This window comes from Lampris incognitus, chromosome 18, assembly GCF_029633865.1.
Source record: "Lampris incognitus isolate fLamInc1 chromosome 18, fLamInc1.hap2, whole genome shotgun sequence".
Classification (NCBI taxonomy): Eukaryota; Metazoa; Chordata; class Actinopteri; order Lampriformes; family Lampridae; genus Lampris; species Lampris incognitus.
Genome location: NC_079228.1, coordinates 7860980 through 7887817, shown reverse-complemented (window position 1 = coordinate 7887817; position 26838 = coordinate 7860980). Strand labels below are relative to the sequence as shown.

Genomic DNA, 26838 nt, shown 5'->3' with positions numbered 1-26838 from the left:
GGACTCCGGCTCTCACATAGGCACATGTTATGCAGTCAGGAATCACCACTTCCGCTTATTGCCCATCAAATCACCGGAATGGATAGTGGGCAATGTAAAGGCCCGATTAGCGTGTAAACCTGGACTCTCCCGGCCCGGATCCGGTCCCTGCCGGCCCCGCTGCACCTCCCCCGTGTTGCACGAGTAAAAAAAAAAGAAAAAAAAGCAATCTTTAAATGTCACATGTCATTCCTCCTGTGCTGGGGTGGGGGTGGGGGGGTCATAAATTTAAACAGTGGAAACAGCCCCGACCTGCTGATGCATGCCCCCCCTCCTCCTCCTTAACGCCGGCCGGAGGAATGCGCAGGGTAAACAGAGCGGGCTGGGGGCAGCGGAGGACGGGGCAGGACGAGGAGCCGCATGCTTGACACTCATTTAGATAAATGAGCCGCGGACTTTTCAACAAGGTTGGCTGGCAACAATTGGAACATGTCAGCCTCTGCGTTTTTCAATTGCCCAGCGCCAAGGCTATTAGATCAACTGCCCCTCCCCCCCACCCCCCACAAGGCTAATTGGCTATATATCTGAAGGACACCGGATCCCGTGAAAACATACATCCGCTGCTTATTCTTGCTTATTGTTGTTAGTACAGTTAGCTCGCCGGGTTGGTTGTCGTGGTGGGGTTGAAGGTTGGGGGTGTGCAGACCACAGCGCAGGGGTGACCCTGCGCTGCTGTCCCGCCCCGGTTTTAACGTGAAGCTGACCAGCAAGATGACCTCACGGCCGCTCCACTGCCCTCGCTAGCTGGACGTGACCCGAATCCGTGGAGAGAGTGGGAAGTCTCGTGAAAAGTCTCGCTCCACCACGCTTTGGCTCTTACAGAGCATTCCTGCTCCACCCGTCAGAGCAGCCTTTCAAACCATGCGAGTGATGACATGAGCTGCAGCAGCAAATATTTCCCTTAAGTTCTGCTGATGGGACTGATAAGTTCTGCTGATGGTATTGAGCAATTCTGCTGATGGTACTGATAAGTTCTGCTGATGGTATTGAGCAATTCTGCTGATGGGACTGATGAGTTCTGCTGATGGTATTGAGCAATTCTGCTGATGGGACTGATAAGTTCGGCTGATGGTATTGAGCAATTCTGCTGATGGGACTGATAAGTTCGGCTGATGGTATTGAGCAATTCTGCTGATGGTACTGATAAGTTCTGATGATGGTATTGATTAAGTTCTGATGATGCTACTGATAAGTTCTGATGATGGCATTGATTAAGTTCTGATGATGGTACTGATAAGTTCTGCTGATGGTATTGATGAAGTTCTGCTGATGGTACTGATAAGTTCTGCTGATGGTATTGATGAAGTTCTGCTGATGGTACTGATAAGTTCTGCTGATGGCATTGATTAAGTTCTGATGATGGTACTGATAAGCACTGCTGATGGTACTGATAAGTTCTGCTGATGGTATTCACGAAGTTCTGCTGATGGTACTGATAAGTTCTGCTGATGGTGTCAATGATGTGTCCAGCTAGTTTTGGCTCATTGCAGAAAGTAGCTCGACATGAGCATCTTCTATAGTAAGCTGAATTTAACAAGGTTGCAGTGCTCACGGTTGGACGGGACTGTTCTCCACGGTTCGAGTGGGGCGGGTGGGGCGGGTGGGGGTCATGCTGGGCGCCGCCGGGGCTGTTTGCTGAGACGCTGTTGCAGAGAGCAGGCCGCGCGTCACACAGCCCACATCTAACGGCGTGTTCCGTGCGCGCTGCTTAATCAAGCGAACGTTATCGAATCACCTCCAGCAGTAAAGCAACCCATCAAACCATATTTACATAATTAGCACGCAAGGTGCAGTCAATCACGCGGCGCAATTAACAAATCAGTGTCCTTTAAATGGTGCCATTGATCTTATGGGAGGGGATCGTCAGCCTCACAGCGGCGCGGGACGGACCGCGTGTGTGTTGTCCTCCACGGTATTGCCCCTCCTCGTGCATCCTCCACCGGGACGCCAGCGCGCCGTCGCCCTGCTGCCCCTCTCGGGGCCTCGCGGAGCGAAGCAAGTCCCACGGAGAGGGGCTGCACACGTCACGGACACTCGCGTGCTCGTCCACGGGTTCATTGAAATGTTGGTGATTAACTTAAATCATGGAAGTCTCCAGGTAGTTAATTAGCCGCGCCGACAATGAATAGTCCATTAATGCACTTCCTTGGCTGGTGTAGACATCAATTATGCAAAACAAGGAGCTCTTCTTTACCAGCGGCCGGGCTGCGTAGCTCCGCAGTTGTGTACCAACACACCACACAAACCGGTGCCGTGCTGGAGGTGTTGGATGCCGAGCCCTCCAAACCTCGTGCTCGGCCAAATACCAAGCTAACGTCAGCCGCTATCGCACCAAACCCCGCGTGCTGTGGGTACGGCCAGGGCGCGCGCGTGCGTGCGTGTGCGTGTGCGTGTGTTGTGAGATGATCGGGGCCTTGTTGTCTGCAGGCTGAGGCGTGCGTGATGTGGACATGCGAGGCCGTCCGCACCCTGAGCTCAGTCTGCGGGTGTGCCGGGTGAGAGCAGGCTAGGGGTGGGGTGGTGGGGGGTGCAGGGTGGCGATGAACTACACCCAGGAAATTAATAGAGAGCCGGTCGGGGAGGTTTGGCCGTGTTTGGTCCACGTGACGTCTCCGCTCCGTGCAGGAACCGGGACCCAGGAAAAGACTTGACACTATAACATCAGTGCAGTTTTCTTTTTGTAGACAGTCTGTCTCTCAGCTTGAATGACCATAACGCAGTAGAACCATAACGCAGTAGAACCATAACGCAGTGGAACCATAACGCAGTGGAACCATAACGCAGTAGAACCATAACGTAATAGAATCATCACGCAGTAGAACCATAACGCAGTAGAACCATAACGTAATAGCACCATAGTAGAATCATAACGCAGTAGAACAATAACGTAATAGAACCATAGTAGAATCATAACGTAGTAGAACCATAACGCAGTAGAACCATAACGTAGTAGAACCATAACGCAGTAGAACCATAGTAGAATCATAACGCAGTAGAACCATAACGCAGTAGAACCATAACGAAGTAGAACCATAGTAGAACCATAACGCAGTAGAACCATAACGCAGTAGAACCATAGTAGAATCATAACGCAGTAGAACCATAACGCAGTAGAACCATAACGCAGTAGAACCATAGTAGAATCATAACGCAGTAGAACCATAACGCAGTAGAACCATAACGAAGTAGAACCATAGTAGAACCATAACGCAGTAGAACCGTAACGTAGTAGAACCATAACGCAGTAGAACCATAGTAGAATCATAACGCAGTAGAACCATAACGCAGTAGAACCATAACGAAGTAGAACCATAGTAGAACCATAAAGCAGTAGAACCATAACGCAGTAGAACCATAGTAGAATCATAACGCAGTAGAACCATAACGTAGTACAACCATAACGCAGTAGAACCATAGTAGAATCATAACGCAGTAGAACCATAACGCAGTAGAACCATAATGTAATAGAATCATAGTAGAATCATAACGTAGTACAACCATAACGCAGTAGAACCATAGTAGAATCATAACGCAGTAGAACCATAACGCAGTAGAACCATAATGTAATAGAATCATAGTAGAATGATAACGTAGTAGAATAATAACGTAGTAGAATAATAACGTAGTAGAACCATAACGCAGTAGAACTATAACGTAATAGAATCATAGTAGAATCATAACGCAGTAGAACCATAACGCAGTAGAACCATAACGCAGTGGAACCATAACGCAGTAGAACCATAACGCAGTAGAACTATAACGTAATAGAATCATAGTAGAATCATAACGCAGTAGAACCATAACGTAGTAGAACCATAACGCAGTAGAACCATAACGCAGTAGAACCATAACGTAGTAGAACCATAACGCAGTGGAACCATAGTAGAATCATAACGCAGTAGAACCATAACGCAGTAGAACCATAACGCAGTAGAACCATAATGTAATAGAATCATAGTAGAATCATAACGTAGTACAACCATAACGCAGTAGAACCATAGTAGAATCATAACGCAGTAGAACCATAACGCAGTAGAACCATAATGTAATAGAATCATAGTAGAATGATAACGTAGTAGAATAATAACGTAGTAGAATAATAACGTAGTAGAACCATAACGCAGTAGAACTATAACGTAATAGAATCATAGTAGAATCATAACGTAGTAGAACCATAACGCAGTGGAACCATAACGTAGTAGAACCATAACGTAGTAGAACCATAACGCAGTGGAACCATAACGTAGTACAACCATAACGCAGTAGAACCATAGTAGAATCATAACGCAGTAGAACCATAACGCAGTAGAACCATAATGTAATAGAATCATAGTAGAATCATAACGTAGTACAACCATAACGCAGTAGAACCATAGTAGAATCATAACGCAGTAGAACCATAACGCAGTAGAACCATAATGTAATAGAATCATAGTAGAATGATAACGTAGTAGAATAATAACGTAGTAGAATAATAACGTAGTAGAACCATAACGCAGTAGAACTATAACGTAATAGAATCATAGTAGAATCATAACGTAGTAGAACCATAACGCAGTGGAACCATAACGTAGTAGAACCATAACGTAGTAGAACCATAACGCAGTGGAACCATAACGCAGTAGAACCATAACGCAGTAGAACCATAACGCAGTAGAATGTGTAGGTTTTTAAGCATAGTGACTTGTGTCCTGACGTTTAAGAATGAGCGTGCGCGGCTTGCTGTGGTGTCGTGAAGACGCTCCCCCTGCTGAGGAGCGTTGCTGGTTGTGGTGGTAAGACTCTGCCTCCCAGTAGAACCGCGCTGCACACCTTAAGAACGACCGGGACGTCACTCCTACCTAAAACGACCATGGGCGGTCAAAATGACCGCCGGTTTTTAAACTCTATACTCTGTCAAGATAAATACCCAGTTGAGATATTAATAAATTACATATGTCTGTTAGGAAACGACTGACACCAAAATTAACATTTTAACAACTTAAATACTATTTTTCAGACCATTTAAAATGGCGGCTGTCCAACGCCTGTAAACACCGCAGCGCCTCGGTGGTAGTCATGGTGACTCTGTAACCACACATGTTCGACATCATCACACATCAAGTTTAGACCATTCCTCTCCGCTGGAGGGCGCTAGTGTGTTTCTAGGACACAGCAACGAACTTCACGAAGGAAATGACGCCACCAACACACGTCATACTCACATGACGCGCACCATTACGCGCAAATTACGCACCGTCTTTTTGACGGCTCGCGGTCGTTTTAGGTAGATCTTATCATAACTATTTTTGTGCAACTGATCTAAAACTCGTCTTAATGCAAATAGGGGCGCTCAGGGAGGGCAGGTCTGTACCTTTTTCCCCCACAAAGTTATTAAGCTTTGAAGATCCAAAGCCGTCAGAATGACGGCCTTGGTCGTTGTAGTTATATTATCTTTGCGTTTGGCTGCTTTTGTTACGGTCGATGGTCCGGTTCTCCCAGCGCTCCCAGTGCTCCCGGTAGTCCCGGACTGACAGACTGGTGGTGTGGACGTGTGCAGACAGCGCTGCCAGCAGAACCCGGCTGAAAGTGCCGGCTAGAGAGCCTGAAACCAGAACTTCGCTGTGCTTCCGAAGCAGAATGAAGAGGAAGGTCTTCTTCCTCGCTCGTCTTGCTTTGGTGTTCGCGGATGCTGTGAAGCGGCTTACACCTGTACGTGCGCCCCGGTATGTGGTTTGACCTCGTGATAAGAGTCACCCGGGGGTCCCGGCGAGGTGTTTCACAGGTCAGGGTTTAGTATGGGACCTCTAGCGGCAGTAGACTGCATGTGTGACGGGTTTGCCCCCGGACATGACCGTCACCGTAGGGCTCCACTGTATGACCGAGGACTCTAAACCTCTCCACCTTCCCCTCCACCTAGATTGTTCCTGAAGGCCCCTTAATGAGAAACAGACCACTGGCACCTCCCACCGTTTCCAGAGCGGTAAAGTTAAGGGACTGTTTTTCGTTGTTATCCGACCCCCCCCCCCCCACTTCCGTCCCCCCCTCCCCCAAAGTCCTTAAAAGGCTTATAAATATCCACCTCAATAAAACGTATACGAGAGCGGAGCAAAGCTGCTTCTAATCGGCTGTACTCTGGGTGAACTTTGACCGCTTCCTCCGACTCCTCCGCCGGAGCATCACGCCGCCTCCCGGCGACCGCAGCCCGGCGGCCGCAGCCCGGCGGCCGGTGCGTCCGCAACCCGGACGCACCGGCCGCCGCGCGTCTCCAGCGCAGGGAGGCCACGGCGGCCCGCTTCAGACCCCGTGTAAGGAGAAACTTTATTGGTATAGCTGTTTTTAACCTCAGCGCGTGCGAGTCCTTAAGGGCTATAGTCCCGTGATTTAAAAGCAACACAGATGCGAGAGCCGGCAGAGAGACCAGCACATCCGGGCTTCCGGATGGAAACCAGTCGCCTCGTGAAGACAGATGTGTACGCCTAACTGAAGTGCAGCTGATGAAGACCGACCTCGTATTAATGAGGAGGTCGGTGGAGGTGCTGGTAGTGATTCTCTTACTCCCCCCCCGCCCCCCCCGCCCCCCCCCCGCCGTCCCGTCCCTTTGTCTATTCTTTGTTCCCGTCTTATTCCTCCTCATCGTCTCTCCTCGGTGTTATCTGTGCGTTCGGGGTTTGGTTTCGTTCCGCCGCCACGCTTTAAAACCCAACACATCGGTTCCTCAAAACAACAACAAGCAGGAGACCGGCTGCCTCCGGACCAGCCAGTAACGAACCTCACTGGGTCGAGTTGTGTGAAACCGCCCCCCCCCCGGTTCTTCTTTAAGTAACCTTAGCGTGTTGGAACTGACGGTGAATTCTGGCCGAGGCAGCAGGATTTGACTGATCCGGATCAAACGAAACCGTTCTGGTGGGTTTCTCGGCGTCGGTTCAGTTTAACCGACTAGAAAAACACAAAGTTAAACTGGGGGGATTACTACCGGCCCCGGCAGAACCGGCTCGATTACTATCGGCCCCGGCAGAACAGGTTCGATTACTATCGGTTCCGGCAGAACCGGCTCGATTACTATCGGCCCCGGCAGAACAGGTTCGATTACTATCGGTCCCGGCAGAACCGGCTCGATTACAACCGGCCCCGGCAGAACCGGCTCGATTACAACCGGCCCCGGCAGAACAGGTTCGATTACTATCGGCCCCGGCAGAACCGCTCGATTACAACCGGCCCCGGCAGAACCGGCTCGATTACTATCGGCCCCGGCAGAACAAGTTCGATTACTATCGGCCGCGGCAGAACCGGCTCGATTACTATCGGCCCCGGCAGAACCGGCTCGATTACTACCGGCCCCGGCAGAACAGGTTCGATTACTACCGGCCCCGGCAGAACCGGCTCGATTACTACCGGCCCCGGCAGAACCGGCTCGGGCGGGTTGGCGGGAACACGCGCCTGCGGGACCGGGGAGAACGAGCGGCGTCGTCCTGACCGCGCGCGTGCTGTTATGATATCACTGTGTGTTAAACTGCCCCGCGTGGCAGCCAAACGGATCCGCGGAAAGGTCCTCCGCCATCTGCGTGGCTTGTGGACCGTGCAGGCGGGGGCAGGAGTGGTGGTTTTGTGTGCCGGTGATTATTAGACCGGCGTATCCGGGCGGTGGACGTGATCTACGGACGCGGACCGCACGAGGCAGTGTCGCGGCTCTACTGTGCGCGAGCCGCCCCGGCTGCCTGTCGACGCGTCCCTCCTGCAGCAAATAAAAGCGAGTTGCGTGCACGTCAGTAACAGACGGTGTAGACCAGCTCGGCCCAGCTGGACCTGCCAACGGTGGACGTGACGTGTTCACTGGTCCTCTCCCCCCTCCCCCTCCCGCCCCCCCCCCGGGAGGAGCTGCCTCCAGCGGGGCGTGTGTGCTTTCCTGTTTGACCCCGCCGGCAGGTTCAGCCAGGGGTAAGGGTTCAAGCAGGCACAGAAACCAGACATTTTTTTCCTCCTGCCTGCTCGAGCGAGCCCCGCCGCACGGCCCGTCCGCCCCCCCCCCCCTCTCCCCCTCTCCCCCTCTCCCTCCCCCCTCTCCCCCCCGAACGGCGCCGCCATGCAGGTTACCGTGCGGCGGCGCTGAGGTTTAATCACGCAGAAAATGGAAAAAGGCTCCGGTGCGCGCGAACAAGAGCGCGCACGCAGCCGCAGACGCACACCCGCGCGACAACACGTGCGCCTTAGCCCGTGCGCACGCGCGCACACACACGATATACGTTCGCGCGGCGTTCGAACAGTCGCGCGGTGTAATGCACCTGCCTTTGTGCGCCCCACCTGTCTGCGGGTGGCCACGAGGCCTCCCGCACAACCGACCGTCAGTTTCAAATAGGCTGCGCCGCCCCCGACGGCTGCTGCGCCGCCCCTCATCCTGCAGCCGCCCAGCCATCACTAATGCTCGGGAGGCACATCAGCGGCACGGCCGCTCGCTCGCGCTCTCTCGCTCTTTGTGCTGAAGTGTGCAGCAGCACCCCGGGGAAGCGCGAGGAGGGCAATGCGGGCTGTTTTTGTGGCCTGCTGCTCCTGCACAGCCCCCCCCCCTCCGTGTCAACACGTTTTCCATTTTACACATTGGAATTGGGTTTTTCTATCTATCTATCTATTTATTTATTTATTTCACCACCACCCCCCCTTTTTCCCCCTCCCCAACTGTATCCGGCCAATGACCCCACTCTCCCGAGCCGTCCCGGTCGCTGCTCCACCCCCTCTGGTGATCCGGGGAGGGCTGCAGACTACCACATGCCTACTCCGCTACATGTGGAGTCGCCAGCCGCTTCCTTTCACCTGACAGTGAGGAATTTCACCAGGGGGACGTAGCGCGTGGGAGGATCACGCTATTCCCCCCGAACACGCGCCCCTAACGACCAAAGGAGGCGCTAGTGCGGCGATCAGGACACATACCCACATCCGACTTCCCACCCGCAGACACGGCCAATTGTGTCTGTAGGGACGCCCGACCAAGCCGGAGGTAACACGGGGATTCGAACCGGCGATCCCCGTGTTGGTAGGCAACGGAATAGACCGCCGCGCCACCCGGACGCCCTATATTTATTTATTTTCTATTTTTGATTTCGAGATACTTGATTGATCCCCGTGGGGAAATTCCTGTCTGCATGTTACTCACCCTAGCTGTGTAGATAGCAGCAGCGGGCAGCCGCCGTGCAGCGCCCGGGGACCAACTCCAGTTCGTCTGGCCATGCCTTGCTCAGGGGCACAGACAGGAGTATGAACCCTAACATGCATGTCTTTCTGATGGTGGGGGAAACCGGAGCACCCGGAGAAACCCACCGCGGACACGGGGAGAACACGCAAACTCCACACAGAAAAGACCTGGGATGACCCCCCAAGGTTGGAGAACCCCGGGGTTCGGACCTAGGACCTTCTTGTTGTTAGGCGACCACGCTAACCACTGGGCCATGCCGTGTGTGTGTGTGTGTGTGTGTGTGTGTGGGGGGGGGTCCTGTCTTGCTCACTTGGTACAAGATGGCCTCTGTTACAACGGCAGCATGTCCACAGTGGGACACCTTACCACGCATGGCTTCATCACGTGATGTGCGAGCTGCCGCTGGCCGAAAGCTGCTACGCACTTGCTCATTTTTGCAATTACAACAAAGATGAAGACTCCCCCGACTTAAGTTAAAACTAATGGACATTTCCTCAACAGTTAAATGAGAATATGTTCATGGGAAATTAAAAATATCCCAACATTAACCCTGCTCTAGAACATTAACCGTGCTCTAGAACATTAACCCTGCTCTAGAACATTTAACCGTGATCTAGAACATCAACACGGCTCTAGAACATTAGCCGTGCTCTAGAACATTAACCCTGCTCTAGAACATTAACCATGCTCTAGAACATTAACCCTGCTCTAGAACAGTAACCGTGCTCTAGAACATTAACCCTGCTCTAGAACATTACCCCTGCTCTAGAACAGACCCTTAATTCTACACCTGAATGTATCCTCATATAAATAAGTATCACATCCAATATACGTGACGCGGGACACCAAGAGCAGTACACTATAAACTCCTGACGCGGCTGCATTACGTCAGCTGTGAGGCGGAGCACTCCGGGGAGCCGCGCTGTCGTGCAGCATGTCTGGTTAAACTCCAGGCGGCAGGTTTGAGGAGTCGGTGCAATAATCACGGTGCCTCGGGGTTTCTCCCCGGAAGAAAGTCCAGAAGGAGAAACTAAAGATTTCAAACTCATGCCACCCCAGTTAACCTCTGTGGTCAACCTCACTTCCTCACCCCGTCTCGGAGAGAGGTGCCACCGTGCATCCTCGCGTGTGCTCTGCAGACGTTTCAAGCCGGCAGTTGAGCCGATGAACTCTAGATATTGCAAAATGGCGACTGCTGCATGAGCAACATGTCACACAGGGCGTGTCTAGCAGCAGACTGGACCAAACCACCAGAGGATTTCATGCAAGGAAGGAGGGTCAAGCGATAATAAGAGCTTGTCCTTTACAACCAGTAATCTGGTTTACCCGATGAAGCACGGAAGAATGTAATCGAATCATCGATGATGCTGGAAGGCCTCCTCTCCGTTGTCTGTGCCGATAGGGTGGGAGGAGGTGGAAAGTTACACATCTGTTGGTAGACTAAAAGTTGCTCTTTTGCTCAGACGGTACACATGTAACCTCTGGCGAGACTCGTATGAGACTGCATACCTTGATTTCAAACTGTTAAAATTGTCTATTCAGTGAGATATTTGAAAACGTCCTCATCCGTCTTCTTGTCTGAATTCCCTGCAGCCATTGAAACGCAGAGCACCAGTTCGGAAGAGCTAGTCCCCAGTCCCCCATCCCCGCCGCCCCCTCCGAGAGTCTACAAGCCCTGCTTCGTGTGCCAGGACAAGTCCTCTGGTTACCACTATGGCGTCAGTGCCTGTGAGGGCTGCAAGGTAAGTCTCGGTGCCTCGTGGGACAAGGTGGCAAGAGGGGTGTTCGCCTCTGACACCGACACTAACCCGCCGGCCTCGGTGCACGTCGCCACCCCCAACGCGGCTGCACCGAGAGAGCGGAGCGGCCCCTACCACGGCCCTGCATGTGTGCACAACTTCTCCATCCCAACTGGTATTCTAAGACACATGAACAGGCGCCATGTCAATGTGTAAATTGGGCGTCCGGGTGGCGTGGCGGTCGACTCCGTTGCCTACCAACACGGGGATCGGTGGGTCGAATCCCCGTGTTACCTCCGGTTTGGTCGGGCGTCCCTACAGACACAATTGGCCGGATGTGGGTATGTGCCCTGGTCGCTGCACTAGCGCCTCCTCTGGTCGGTCGGGGCGCCTGTTCGGGGGGGGGAGGGATAGCGTGATCCTCCCACGCGCTACATCCCCCTGGTGAAACTCCTCACTGTCAGGTGAAAAGAAGCGGCTGGCGACTCCACATGTATGGGAGGAGACATGTGGTAGTCTGCAGCCCTCCCCGGATCAACAGAAGGGGGTGGAGCAGCGACCGGAAGAGTGGGGTGATTGGCCAAGTACAATTGGGGAGAAAAAGGGGGGGGGGTAAATAAATACATAAATACATAAATGTGCAAATGCAGCCACCCATACACCCTTACATCCACCGCCTATACCCACTTAGTCCAGTCCAGGCCCATGGAAGACCGGAGTCAGTCCTAGCAGGCATTGGGCAGAAAGCAGGGGCACACCCTGGACAGGTCACCAGTCCATCACAGGAGACACACACACACCATTCATGCCTATGGCCAATGTAGAGACTCAAATTCCCCGAACCCGTGTTTGGACTGTAGGAGGAAACCCGCACAAACCCCGGCCAGATGATGTGGAAGTGAACTCCATACCCTGCTCGCTGTGAGGTGACGTGCTAACCACTACATCACCCCGATTGTTAGCATTAAATCCTTTTGATCTTTGTTCAACATTTTTATGGCATTGTCTTACCCCCAGAAATAAAACCCCCCCCCCACCCACCCCGAGCAGCGGTAGAGCTTTCTCACAGCTACACCCCCTGTCCGCGGTCTGAGGCTGATCCGGAGGCCTCGGTGCCTGTAATGGAGGCAGTGGAATGCCTGGAATCCTTTGGAGTCTTTCGCCCAGAGGGAGGTGGCGATCAGCTCACTCGCTGGGGTTTGGGTCAGCCTAAGTTCTCCGTAGACTCCCAGAGCCGGCGGTGCACCCGGACAACTCCTCGTTTCGAGGCCTGGCACGACCCTTGATCTGCCGAGCGGGCTCGAGGTTAAAAGAAAGCGTGCAATAAATAGCTTGCTGCAGCGGACACAGATGGTGCGCTGACAGATGACGTCAGCGGCGAAGGAAGACGCAGCAGAGCTGTTCGGCATCTCTGTAACGCACAACCTCGCCCGTGAACATGCTAACACACGTGTGTGTATGCATGCCTCTTTAGGACAACAGGGGACCCCTAGGAAGACATATCCTGATTGCAGATTGTGCAATCTCTTTCCCCCACCCCACCCCACCCCCTTTTCTCCCCAATTGTACTTGTTCCACTCCCTCTGCCGATCCGGGGAGGGCTGCAGACTACCACATGCCTCCTCCCATACATGTGGAGTCACCAGCCGCTTCTTTTCACCCGACAGTGAGGAGTTTCACCAGGGGATCACGCTATTCCCCCCCAAACAGGTACCCCGACCGACCAGAGGAGGCGCTAGTGCGGCGACCAGGAGACATACCCGCATCCGGCTTCCCACCCGCAGACACGGCCACTTGTGTCTGTAGGACCGCCCGACCAAGCCGGAGGTAACACGGGGATTCGAACCGGCGATCCCCGTGTTGGGAGGCAACGGAATAGAGCGCCACGCCACCCGGACGCCCAGATTGTGCAATCGTCTTGACAGACGCCGAGGCGCTAAACACCCGCAAGAGTATTTCTGAGAATGTGGGCAAAGATACACACGTTTAATCCCGCATATCAGCTCGTTCCCGTCGAGGTGATAATAGTCACCCTAATTCCGCTGCAACATCCTTGATTTTCGTGACATCTTGACTTCGGCAGATGAAGTGGTGGATTATAGCCCCCCCCCCCCCCCTGTGTGGTATGTGTCTCCATGGCGAAGGCATTGTTGTCTATGGTGTGAGGGGCAAGCCCCTTCTATTGCGCCGGCTCAGCCAAGCGTGTTGTGCAGATGTAAGCTTGTCGGTAGCACGCTGTCACACGACTTTCACACAGCAGCCCTTTACCAGCCCATTACCCCCACCGACGTGCCCACAGACAGCTGGGGACAGACGGCATGTGCGCGCGCATGTCGTAGGGTGGATGTAGACTGGGTGTGTGAAGCAGTTATTGAACACGTGTGCACACACATGCGAAAAAGCAAATCCACAAAATCCCCACCTCGATAAACACCAAGCGGAGCCGGGTGCGAGCGGGGCGTCTTCTTCGGGACGAGATTAGAGCGCGCAGAGTGCACCTTCCGACTCACGCGCCCGGGGGCACCCAGCAGCACGCGCTACTCAAGCGACCTTTCACAGGTCGGGTCTAGAACAGAAGAAGACAAGAATGCTTTAGCGTATCAAACTCTGAGGAAAATACACGATTTGTTGAAAGAAGGAAGTGAGTGGATGAGCCGTTTCAATCAGCACCTTACAACCTTTCCCGAGTCCTCTGAATCCAGCACGGGCACACCTCCGACTCCTTCCGACGGTCATTTTCAATCTGTAGTCATCTGCAAACAGAGGTTTGCTCTCACAGCCCCCGAGAGGGCCCTCCAAGCGCTGACACATTAGAAACCCCCCCCCCCCCCCCCACTGACGATGAAGCCTGTGAAGGGCAGATCTGGACCTGCTGGGACTTGTTGTCACTTCGCTGACTGGACCCACTCCGGTGGCACGTGGACAGAACTGATTTGAATTGGTAAAACGGGGCAGCGGGCATATGGGCGTCCATAAGCCCATGCATATTCAGCGGAGGACCGGTTCATCTGTGTCGAACCAAAGTCACGAAATCCGACAAAGTCACGGCCTCGTGGCCGCACAGCCCGAAGTACCGAGAAGACCGCCAGCAGAACAACATCACACAATATGCGTGAGCTTATTTGTTCTCCCCGACTTTACCCGGCCAATCACCCCACTCTCCCGAGCCGTCCCGGTCGCTCCTCCACCCCCCTCTGCCGATCCGGGGAGGGCTGCAGACTACCACATGCCTCCTCCCATACATGTGGAGTCACCAGCCGCTTCTTTTCACCTGACAGTGAGGAGTTTCACCAGGGGGACGTAGCGCGTGGGAGGATCACGCTATTCCCCCTCCCCCCTCAACAGGCGCCACGACCGACCGACCAGAGGAGGCGCTAGTCTGGCTCCACCCCCGCCCGCCCGCAGACACGGCCAATTGTGTTTGTAGGGACGCCCGACCAAGGCGGAGGTAACACGGGGATTCGAACTTGCGACCCCGGTGTTGGTGGGCAACGGAACAGACCGCTACGCTACCCGGACGCCCCGGAGGATTTTCATTTGTAAACAAGAAACCTGCCGTTTCACAAGCTGACAACACGCGTCACGACTGACGGCGCAACTGTAAAACTAATCGCGGTGCTTTTTAAAAGAAGATGCTCACTTGCTAACGACATAAAACTGACTACGTCATATTTTGTAGAATTTTACATATATTTGGAAATGAGCAGTTCTTTGTTTTATGTAACCGTCATATGCCATGTTAAAGGACCACTTCGCCGATTTTCAAGCTCATCTCTGGCTATACGAATAGTGTCGAGAACGTCTGCAGCTATTGCCAATGTTCTGTGTCTCTGGGACGTATTGCAAAATCTGTTCTTCTTCTTACGAATGGATGAATGAATGGATGAATGGATGGATGAATGAATGAATGAATGAATGAATGAATGAATGAATGAATGAATGAATGAATGAATGAATGAATGAATGAATGAATGCCTTTATTTCTCACTGCACAGCTGTACAACGAAATTAAGTGCAACTTCCCAATGTTACAAAATAAAGAAATATAAAATATATACAAATAGTCCAAATACAAATAGACACACAGTTGCAGCACAGTCAACATATAATGTATGTGTAAAAATAAGTGTAACATCTACTACACTAGATAAACAGTCTGTGTGTCGCACTAACCACAGTCAGCATATTTTTTATTCTGCATATTTATATATTCTGGCACCAGTGACGTCATTCGACGCATCAGTCAGTAGTTGGTGATAAGGAAGAACTACGAGCACGTCTAGCTTCTGGTCTCCGACTCCGGGGTCGGCCTCTAAACTTCCTCGTTCTCTTCGCTTTTATCGCAAACGAGCTGCGTTTCTGGCATCTAACCCCGCCCCCCCCCCAAGAATGTGTGTGCAGAGGATCTCATGGACGAGGAGGCATTTCACAGTGTTTTGGCTGACTCGGATATTCCGCCGACCACCGTATTTATTCCCGCCAGAGTATACAACCCACCATACTGGAGCAAATTCGAGGAGCAGCCGGGAACCGCCGCAGCCGGGAGGAGAACCAGGGTCTCCCGCACCATGGGCGACTACGTTAACCAGTCGACTGAAGGGTCCCACCCGGGTTCGCGTCCCGGCTGCGGTGGTTCCCGGCTGCCCCCCCGAATCCGCTACATTGGTGTCAGAAGTGGGATGGTGAGACCGTGAGGCCATCGGAAGCGCGTGCGCCCAGAGGCGTGAAGGAGCTGATATGCTGAAGCGCGAGGACGAGCTTCCCGAAGAAGGGGGGCAATGTAACGACCACGGATGACTAGACTCGCTAGCTCTTGGCTAACGGGTCGGACCCTTTAGTTGACTGGTTAGCGCAGTCTCCCGTGGTGCGGGCGACCCGGGTTCGCGTCCAGGCTGCGGCGGTTCCCGGCTGCCTCCTGAATTCGCTACAGTATGCAGCAGAAAGAGGCCGAGGCTACCACTGCATAGCCGAGAAAGAGGACATGGCCGGCGGCGACCATCTAGAAGCTCGGGTGCCGAGAGAAAACGGCGACTGGTGTTGCTGTTGCTCAAATTGCCCTCCGATGCCAACAGAAGCTGCCACAAAGAATTTCAGCGTGGGCCGTTTTTGTTGGCTGCTGTCGCCGACCCCGAGACCGCCTGCGTGCGCGTTACAGTGCACGGAGGTTTTACTCCTCACATGGACAGTGGTGTGCTGGATACTTTCTTCGGGATCCCAAAGATATACTGGAAAGGACCAGCAAGACCCGCAGGGCCGGCAGATGACCACTGAGTGAGTACACTATGTCTCGGCCGACACAGTACTAGCTATGGGTTAGTGTGGTGATACACGGCAACTTTGGACAAGCGGTTTTCTCAACACGTTTGTACTGATTGCATGGCAACCTCTTGTTCCTCGGATGAATTCTAGAGTATATTTTTCCACGTCTCACTAAATGTCCTGTTGCAAACACACGGCTCTCATTTCAGCCCAGAAAGTTGCCCAGTGTATCGTCACCCCTGACGTTACTTGTTATCTTCACCTAGGTACAGGGGCGGATCTACAGGGTGGCAAGGGGTGGCAGCTGCCACCTCTGGGACACAGTCTTGCCACCCCTGTTGCCACCCCATTTATAAATCAGATAATACGTTTTTAAAGTATATTTTATGTACATGCATGGTGAAGGTCAATGAGACCCGCGCCAAACTCATCTCAAACAGAAGTCGCCGATTTAGAATCCCCCTCCGGATCTACAGGGTGGCAAAGGGGTGGCAGCTGCCACCTCTGGGACACAGTCTTGCCACCCCTTTGCCGCCACCCCAGGAAAAAATCTCTAGATCCACCACTGCTTAGGTAACTTGCAATTACAATGTCCACAGTGTTAACGACCGAAACCAGCACATTTGCATAACAACCAAAACCGCTGATCGGTTTAATATGTACGGCAATTTGCACATGAAACCCGTGTTAGATCACCGGTTTTGGTCGTTATACAACTGTGCTGTTTATGAGGTTGGGGATACTCGTAGTGAGACTGATGGAGTCACTTAACTCCCACTAAATGTTGTGTCCACGTGAACTGATTCAACGTTCTGGGAAGAGCTGCTGATGTTACAGCACATCAGCAGAGCTGTAGCCTCCTGGCGACTAACCACTTTCTCTCCTCCCTTTTGCTCTCTGCAGACAATATCGTCTGGCTGCTTATCCTTCTTTTCTTTTTTTTCTTTCGAGTGGGTGCTACAATGGGAGAAACTTGGCAAAGGCACCCGCGTCATCTTGCCTGCCCTGTCATACATCGCGTCAGAGTCAAATATCCTCCCCCCCATTGGTCGGTGCAAAGGGCGTGCTGAAGTGGACGAAGCAACGGAAGAGCTTTGACCATGTGATATGCAAGCCCCTGTGGAATAATGCTGCTAAACTTCAATGCAACTAACAATTAACAGTTTTACCTTGAAGCTTGCTGGGTCTGGTCTGGACTTGGTCTTATCAAAGCATAATGTGCAATATGCTAAATATTTATTTGAGAATCATAAAACATTGTAAGGTGTTGGTTTGAATACAGTTATATATATATATATACACTACCGTTCAAAAGTTTGGGATCACCCAAACAATTTTGTGTTTTCCATGAAAAGTCACACTTATTCACCACCATATGTTGTGAAATGAATAGAAAATAGAGTCAAGACATTGACAAGGTTAGAAATAATGATTTGTATTTGAAATAAGATTTTTTTTACATCAAACTTTGCTTTCGTCAAAGAATCCTCCATTTGCAGCAATTACAGCATTGCAGACCTTTGGCATTCTAGCTGTTAATTTGTTGAGGTAATCTGGAGAAATTGCACCCCACGCTTCCAGAAGCAGCTCCCACAAGTTGGATTGGTTGGATGGGCACTTCTTTGAGCAGATTGAGTTTCTGGAGCATCACATTTGTGGGGTCAATTAAACGCTCAAAATGGCCAGAAAAAGAGAACTTTCATCTGAAACTCGACAGTCTATTCTTGTTCTTAGAAATGAAGGCTATTCCATGCGAGAAATTGCTAAGAAATTGAAGATTTCCTACACCGGTGTGTACTACTCCCTTCAGAGGACAGCACAAACAGGCTCTAACAGGTACTATTTAATGAAGATGCCAGTTGGGGACCTGTGAGGCGTCTGTTTCTCAAACTAGAGACTCTAATGTACTTATCTTCTTGCTCAGTTGTGCAACGCGGCCTCCCACTTCTTTTTCTACTCTGGTTAGAGTAGAGTACCAGTATGCTTCTTCTCCACTCCTCAGGCATCCTCTCACTTTCCAAGATTGTGTTAAACAATCTAGTTAAAAACTCCACTGCCATCTCTCCTAAACACCTCCATGCCTCCACAGGTATGTCATCAGGACCAACTGCCTTTCCACTCTTCATCCTCTTCATAGCCGCCCTCACTTCCTCCTTGCTAATCCACCACACTTCCTGATTCACTATCCCCACATCATCCAACCTTCTCTCGCTCTCATTTTCTTCATTCATCAGCTCCTCAAAGTACTCCTTCCACCTTCTCAGCACACTCCCCTCGCTTGTCAGCACATTTCCATCATTTCCATCTCTATCCTTTATCACCCTAAACTGCTGTACATCCTTCCGAGCTCGGTCCCTCTGTCTAGCCAATCAGTAAGGGTCCTTTTCTCCTTCCTCGGTGTTTAACCTCTCACAAAACTCAACATACACCTTTGCCTTTGCCACCTCTCTCTTTGCTTTACGCTGCATCGCCTTGTACCCCAGTCTACTTTCTTCATCTCTCTGACTATCCCAGTTCTTCTTTGCCAACCTCTTCCTCTGTACACTTTGCTGTACTTCCTCATTCCACCACCAAGTCTCCGTGTCTTCCTTCCTCTGTCCAGATGACACAGCAAGTAATGTATAATTATATATATAGAGAGAGAGGGGGGGGATAAGAAATAATGTAAAAGTATGTACATTATATAACAATATATGTAGAAAAATAAATATGTAAAAATATGTGCAGAACATGACTGCGGTACTAAGGCAGTATACATATACACCAGAGTACTGCACGGTTGAAATTATATCTGTCCCTGTTGTTGTCATTTGCTGCAAAACCCAAAGAGCATACCGGAAGTCTTCCCAGCGCCAATGTCGGTGCGTTCTCGTCATATTTGGGGTTTTCATCGCTCGGAGCCATTCTTTGCACCGTTCAACATCTGTTGGTAATCGGTGGTAGCTTACGCCTTCTCTCCCCGTCTGTTGTTGTCACACCCAGGCACGACACAAACGAGAAGGCAAGTTTGTTGTCAATAAAACTAATCCAATCCAGTCCGATTTGTTTTCCAGTTTTCTGATGGAAGAGCGGCGACGGTTTCAAGCCGCCGTTCTTTGTCCGCAGAGCCGCAAGAAAATGCCCGCCTCCACGAGATGGGCGGGCTTTGGAAGGTTCACGCGCGACACCGGCACGGCTCCGCGAGCGGAACTGTGTCCAAAGTGACTCACTGCTCACTACTGAGGTCCACTATGAAGCGGGTTCGCCGCTTTGTAGCGCTGTCCGAACGTGTAGTGGGAATTATTATACCCCTATATGGTGAACTCGATGTATCCCACAATGCGTCGTGAAAAGTAGTGTAATGCCGATGGTCACCGATTGCGCTGAAAGAAAAATGGCAGACAGACGAGAGGAGAAAGAGCGCCACGAGAGAGAGAGAGAGAGAGAGAGAGAGAGCTGTCCTACAAATATAAGCGATTTTCGGTTTAACTTTCGATCATATTGTAAACTACTGTAGCCGGTTATTTTCTTGCCCGGTGCGGGATTCGATACGGAGTGTACTGCACCACAAGGCGACATCACTAGCCGCTCGGCTAAAGGGTCAGACCCGTTAGCTAGGGGCTAACGTGTCTTATTAGTAGTTTACAGTCGTCACCCTCCCCGGAAGCGCGCCCTCGCGCTTTGTTCTTCCCGCGCTCCGAAGAGACTTCTGAGGATCTGCACACTTCCGGATCCCACCGCTGCCACCGATGTAACCGCTTATTTTATTAGTAGTGTAAACTACTAATAAGACCCGTTAGCCGAGCGGTTAGTGATGTCTCCTTGTGGTGCAGTACAACCGTTTCGAATCCCGCACCGGGCAACAAAATAACCGGTTACATTGGTGGTAGCGGTGGGATCCGGAAGTGTGCAGATCCTCAGAAGTCTCTTCGGAGCGCGGGAACGACAAAGCGTGAGGGCGCGCTTCCGGGAGAGGGTGACTAGTGTAAACTACTAATAAGACACGTTAGCCCCTAGCTAACGGGTCTGTTCCTTTAGCCGAGCGGTTAGCGATGTCGCCTTGTGGTGCAGTACACCCCGTCTCGAATCCCGCACCGGGCGAAAAATAACCGGTTACAATGTGTTGAAGTTTGTTTTAACAGTTTATTAGCCATGTAAGAAATATTGAATGCTTTACACCCATACGGCACAAATCCCGGCTAGCGACCCACGTTTTAATTTTGCGACAGCAATGACGTAATTAATGGCGCAGAGAAAATGACCCGCGTCGTGTCCGGAAGTGTTTTTTTTTTAATATTGCCGATGAGCTCGCTATAAAGTCCTCCACATAGAACTCCCTATATAGGGAGTAGGGAGTAGGGAACGCGTTGGTGATTTCGGACGCAGCTCAGGAGAACTCGGATTTCTCGGTCAAACTAGCACGCGCCGAGGAACTTGTTGCTTCGCTTGACTATATTGCGCTCAACACTGAGTTGGACGTCCACTTAAAAAACCGGCGAGATGCCCCTTTAACAGATTTCATCACATCAACCTAATGTGAAATTGTCCAGAAAGAAAGAAAATAGCTGATGTTGTTGTTGTCAGTGTTGATAGGCCTTTTTTTGGAGAGTACGTTATAATGTTTGGAGATGAAACCTCCTCTTATTTTGGGGTTGATGCATTTGGGTTTTGATAGAACCAGCTGGACAGATGGAAGACCACAACCTTTCTAGATGAAATCCCATTCGTGAGACTCGCAAAGTATGTGTGCCTTCGGAAGAAAGCCTTCCCAGTTTAAACTCCCCCACCTTTCACTCTATGTTCTACCCCCCCCCCCCCGTGTTATGTTGTTTCCCGCTGTTATTCTCCATATTCTCTCTCTCTATCCGATTGTTCTGGTGCTCTTTCTAGTCTATCTGATTCTGTCACCATGTCTCTCTCTCTTCCACCCTCTTCTACACCCTCATACATAACTACATGCACTAACACAAAGATGTCACTTGGCCCAGAGCTGCTGAGTATGTCCCATATCCCCAGGCTCAGATCTCATAATTTTCTTTCCTGTGTGCATTTAATACCTTTATTTACTGCTCACTGGCCGATGGTGATGTCGTCCAAGGGTGATGAAGAGCCCAGTTGAGTTTGCAGAGAGAGAGAGAGAGAGAGAGAGAGAGAGAGAGAGAGAGAGAGAGAGAGAGAGAGAGAGAGAGAGAGAGAGAGAGAGAGAGAGAGAGAGAGAGAGAGAGAGATGGATCCATGTGGGTCTTTCTCTGGCTGTGTTCTGCCTGTCATAATAATCTATTAAGTTTCCCCCAGTGCAGGACGGAAGCTGCTAGCACACTATCCATAATGTGATTTGTCAGCGCTCTACAACATGAAAGCTCCTGACTTCTAATAGAGAGAGAGCGAGAGAAATCAAACAGAGGTCGAGTCTGTGTGCTGTGTGCAGGGATGTGACAGGGAATGAATGAAACTGTTGTGCCACAAGATCCCTCAATTGGTGATATTGTTTAATCTCCTCTTCACTGATCATTAGACGGCCAGTTGAAAGGCAAACAGCTGATTTTGTCAATGATTGTTTTCTGCACACAGTGTGTGTGGTGTGTGTGTGTGTGTGTGCATATGTGTGTGTGTGTGTGTGTGCGTGCATGTGTAGCTTGTAAATAACCAAAACGTCACTGTCATCAGTACATACACTCCAACACTTGACTCACAAGATGAAGTAAAGGAGACCTTCTATGCCGACCTGGACAATGTTCTCACCAAAGTCCCCAAGGAGGATAAGCCAATCCTGCTTGGAGATTTCAATTGCCAGAGTGGGATGAATTTTCAATTCGTGGAGAGGCATAATTGGCAAGGAAGGAGTTGGAAGCACAAACTCCAATGGCATCCTGCTGTTAACAACATGCTCAGAACACAGCCTAACCATCACCAGCGCACTTTTACGCCAGACGAACAAATTTAAAACAACCTGGAGGCACCCTTGTTCTAACATATCGCACTTTGTTCACTACATTATTGTCAGTCAGAGACCGACAAGAGCTACTTAACACCAGAGTGATGATCAGTGCAGACGACTGATGGACTGACCACCACCTTATCCACTCCATCCTGTCCATCCATCTTCACTGGAAAAGAGGGGCGCAGAAAAAGCAGAGCTGTCCAAAGCTCAACCTTGAATGGCTGACTGATAAGTCCTCTTGTCAACAGTTCCAGGCCATGCTCAGTACACCAATCCCCAAGCAGCATCCAGATGATATTGAAAGCCACTGGGATATGCTCAGGACTGCATTCACTGGCACCTGTAAAACTACTCGTACATAAGATGAAGAACCACCAAGATGTGTTTGACGGGAATGACCCGGAAATCCAATGGTTAATCAAAATCAAGAGGCAAGTCTTTACCATTTGGCAGAATGACATCAACTGCCAAAATAAATGAGCTGCCATAAAAAGTCAGCTGTCTGAAGCTGGGTAAGGGAATTGAAGAACCAACCAGTGGTGAATGAAGAAAACCCTTGAGATCCAACATCTTGCAGACTCTGGTGATACACGAGGCTTCTTCAATGCTGTATTTGGTCCCAGCCACTGCTGTCTAACTCCCCCTTTGCTCCAAAGATGGGCACACACTTCTAACAGACAACGAGTCAATCAAAGAGAGGTGGAAAGAGCACTACCAGGACCTTTTGAACTGGGACTCTAGCCCTGAGACGGTTGCTCTCCAACAAAGAATCAACCATTGTACCTGTCCTTTATAGACTTAACCAAAACTTTTGATTCCCTAAACCGCCAGGCCCTCTGGCTAGTTCTGTCAAAAATAGGCTGCCCTGACATATATATCAGAGTACTACAACTACTACATGACAATATAGAGCTAGAGTACTCGGCAGTTATGATGATGAGACAGTTCTTCAAGGTCCACACAGGAGTTAAACAAGGCTGTGTCATTGCCCCAACGCTGTTCTCTGTCTTCACTGCCACCACCTTTTACCTCACGGGTCCCAATCTGCCTCAGAGAGTCAAAATCACGTATAGAACTGATGGGAATCTTCTGAATATTAACAGATTTAGGGTTTGAGTAAAACCACCACCACATCCATCATAGAGCTTCAGTACACCGATGATGTGTCCCTCGTAGAAGAGGACCTACAACGCATACTGGACACCTATGCAAAGGCATACAAGCAGCTTGGCCTGGCCATTAACATAAAAAACCCCATATCCTCTACCAAACCCCACCCAACAGAAATATGCCTGCTCTGCCCCCATCCATCACTGTAGACAACCCCAGACTTGAAAACATGGAATAGTTCCCATATCTTGGCAGCCTTCTCTCCTCCAAAGCCAACATTGACACTGAAATACACCATCGTCTCAGTGGTGCCAGTCAGGTCTTCTCAAGATTGAGGGAAAACAACGTTTTTGAAAACCTTGACGTTCAGGCCAGAACAAAAATTCTGGTGTAGAAAGCGGCAGTGCTGCCCACCCTACTGTATGGCTCAGAAACCTGGACCACATATAGCAGGCACCTGAAGGCACTCCAGGTATACCAACAGCGATGCCTCAGGAAGATCCTTAAGATCAGCTGGAAGGATAAGCGCACCAATTTGTCCTTGAGGAGGCCAACATGCCTACTATAACGGCCACCATCGCACAACATCAGCTGAGATGGACTGGCCATGTCCTCCGCATGTCTGACTCTCGTCTCCAGAAACAAGTCCTTTCCTCTCAGCTCATGACAGGACGCCATAACTCAGGAAGACAAAAGAAGCGATGTGACGATAACATCAAGGCCCATATCAAAAGTTTTGGGAACAAGCAGCAACAAACAGGGAGGCCTGGGGACTGGCTGTCTGTGAGGGTGCTGGGCGCTACAACTATGACCTTCGCCGTGCTGCTGAAAACAAGCGAAAACTCAGAAAGGAGCGAGTTGCCAGCAAGGTCCAAACCACATCCTCAACCACTTCTTCACACCCTTGTCCACATTGCCCCAAAATATGTGGCTCAGATTCGGCTTTTACACCCATCTGAAGACCCACAAGGACCTAGAAGGAGGACAGTAATACTCAACCCCGTGCGCGTGTGCGGTGTTTGCTTCAAAGAGTGTTTCTACATGTTTGGACGGTTGTTGAGGATGATTGAAATATGAAAATAGATCTCATGGCGTTCTCTTACAAAGGAATTTTTTATGTTTTTTTTTTTGAGAAAAAAATCCTTTTTGCTGTCGGTTTGAAAAATGTTGACTCACCAGATGAAACAGCCTTGCTCAACGCTTCCATTGGCATATTTAGATTTCTGATTTCCAGTGACGGCTGTATCATCGCAGAGGGGCGAGTTTCAATTGTGGTGAGGAATCCGAAACATTCTCTGTTTCAGAAAACCTCAGACCGGCGCACAGTTTCTCCAGCAAAAGTTTAACAGGCTATTTGATCACCAACGTCACTATATCAATCTAGCCTTGCCCTTGGAACAGAATCACAATAGAGATTTGGGACTGTTGCATTGTTATCAGCGAGGGTGGAGGTGAGGTTGGCTGTGAAGGAGCGAGAACAGAATTCTTCAGTAAACTGGCAGCTGCTGCTGCACAAACACACACTAATACACATGCACATTCACTCAAACACAGAAATGCACGCACACATATTCAGCTGTCACTGTGAGTTCATGGTGCAGTAACAAGGCCTCACTCTGCTGAATGTGGAAGGTCAGCAAATCCCAGGCTCTGTGCTCTATGAATATAGCTGGTAGCCGAATGCAGCGCTCCTGTCAGAGGGGAAAGGAGCTAGAGATGGCTGCCGAGTGCTCTGGGGGCCCTGCCTGGTCTGGGCCGAAAGACAAGCACTGAATGGAGAGCGGCAGCCTGAAGAATAGGGCCACAGTAGGCCGTCTGTGGATGGCGGGGTGATCCGAAACCCATCAGGGGGCCCTCTTCATTCTTCCCTCCGTCGTCTCTTTATGTCTCTCGCTCCCTTGCTTAGTCTCGCTTTTCTCTGTCTCTGCAGCTATTCAGAGCAGGCTGAGTGAATCACTGCTCCTTTACAAGGCTCCTGACTATCTCTCTTTCCCCCTTCCTTATGTTCTGTCCTGTTTTGGCCCTCAGCCCTTCTACTTTTCCCCTTATTACCTTTCTATCGCTCCGTCCATCTGAGTGCTTCAGGTGCTAGGATGGACAGATAAGCGCTGATTGGGTTTCCTTGCTTCCCCTCTCCGGGTCAGCTTAGAGAGAAAGGAAAAATGAGAGAGAGATAAAGTAAGAGGGCCAAATGAGTCTGAAAGAGTGGTCTCTCATCATCCGTCCTGTGTCCAGCTGCAGAAGGCCCATTTGCCGCACAGGTCCGTTTCTGTTTGCGTGTTATCTGTTGGGGTTTCACGTTTGCTGTGACGAAAGGCAAGGCTTTGTGTATTCAGGGGTCCGTTGTCGTTTCGTTATTGGCTCTGTCATTGTGCATGCAGCCAGTCCGGTGGAAATGTTCTTGTGTACGACAGGGGATCACATATCTTGCCTCAAGCCCAAAGCACACACTATGTTTTAAAGGCCGATTATAACCCGGTCTGGCCGTGACGGCCGAGTCTCAAGCTTGTTGGAATGTCTACACCGACCTTGGCAAAATAGGGCAGGTCAGCATGGACAGTTGGCAAACATTATCTTGTAGTCCACTGGGGGGGGGTTAAGATTCAACTGGCTGGGCGTCCGGGTGGCATGGCGGGCTATTGCGTTGCCTACCAACACGAGGATCGCCGGTTCGAATCCCCGCGTTACCTCCGGCTTGGTCGGGCGGCCCTACAGACACAATTGGCCGTGGCTGCGGGTGGGAAGCCGGATGTAGGTATGTGTCCTGGTCGCTGCACTAGCGCCTCCTCTGGTCAGTCGGGGCGCCTGTTCAGGGCAGGGAGGGAATAGCGTGATCCTCCCACGCGCTACGTCCCCCTGGTGAAACTCCTCCCTGTCAGGTGAAAAGAAGCGGCTGGTGACTCCACATGTATGGGAGGAGGCATGTGGTAGTCTGCAGCCCTCCCCGGATCGTCAGAGGGGGCGGAGCAGCGGCCGGGACGACTCGGAAGAGTGGGGCAATTGGCCGGGTGCAACTGGGGAGAAATGGGGGAGGGGTTAAAAAAAAGAAGATTCAAATGGCTTGCCTCCCAAGTGAGCCTCAGACCAGTCATCATCATATCAAACGTGTGACTTTTCACGACTCACATCTGGACAAGTCTTACAGCGACAACACTCTCAAGTGTGTGTGTGTGTGTGTGTGTGTGTGTGTGTGTGTGTGTGTGTGTGTGTGTGTGTGTGTGTGTGTCGCTTTTGAGACCGGAAAGACTGGAAATCCGCAAATCTCAACGGTTAAGTTGGCAACGCCTTTTGTCTTCTCACAGTCTGATGCAGTTATGAAAGATGCATCATCTGTTCAGGGCTTAGAAACGCCCCGTACCCCCGAACCCGACCCTTCACCCCCTGTACTCTCGCTGCTCTCCTCCAGGCAGGTACCCCCCCCCCCTTTGCCCACACTTGCCTCTTCTTTTCTGGTCCCTGATCTCTGTCCTGTCTCTCCAGTGAACTGCAAGTGTAAGTAATAGCCTGGATAAATACCCCCACATCCACCCAACAGCGATACCCCACCCACCCCGCCGACTCGCCTCTCCTCTCCTCTCATTTTTCTGGAACCACCTAGGTTCTCC

General features: G+C 50.9%; 1 protein-coding gene across 1 annotated transcript in view; it reads left to right on the top strand.

The window, feature by feature from the left end:
- Positions 1 to 26838, top strand: part of LOC130128303 (retinoic acid receptor beta-like) — an 81515-nt gene that overhangs the window by 23119 nt on the left and 31558 nt on the right. The window contains exon 2 of the mRNA XM_056297944.1: positions 10799 to 10947. Within this exon, the coding sequence (XP_056153919.1) occupies positions 10799 to 10947 (149 nt within the window). The remainder of the gene's footprint in view (positions 1 to 10798; positions 10948 to 26838) is intronic.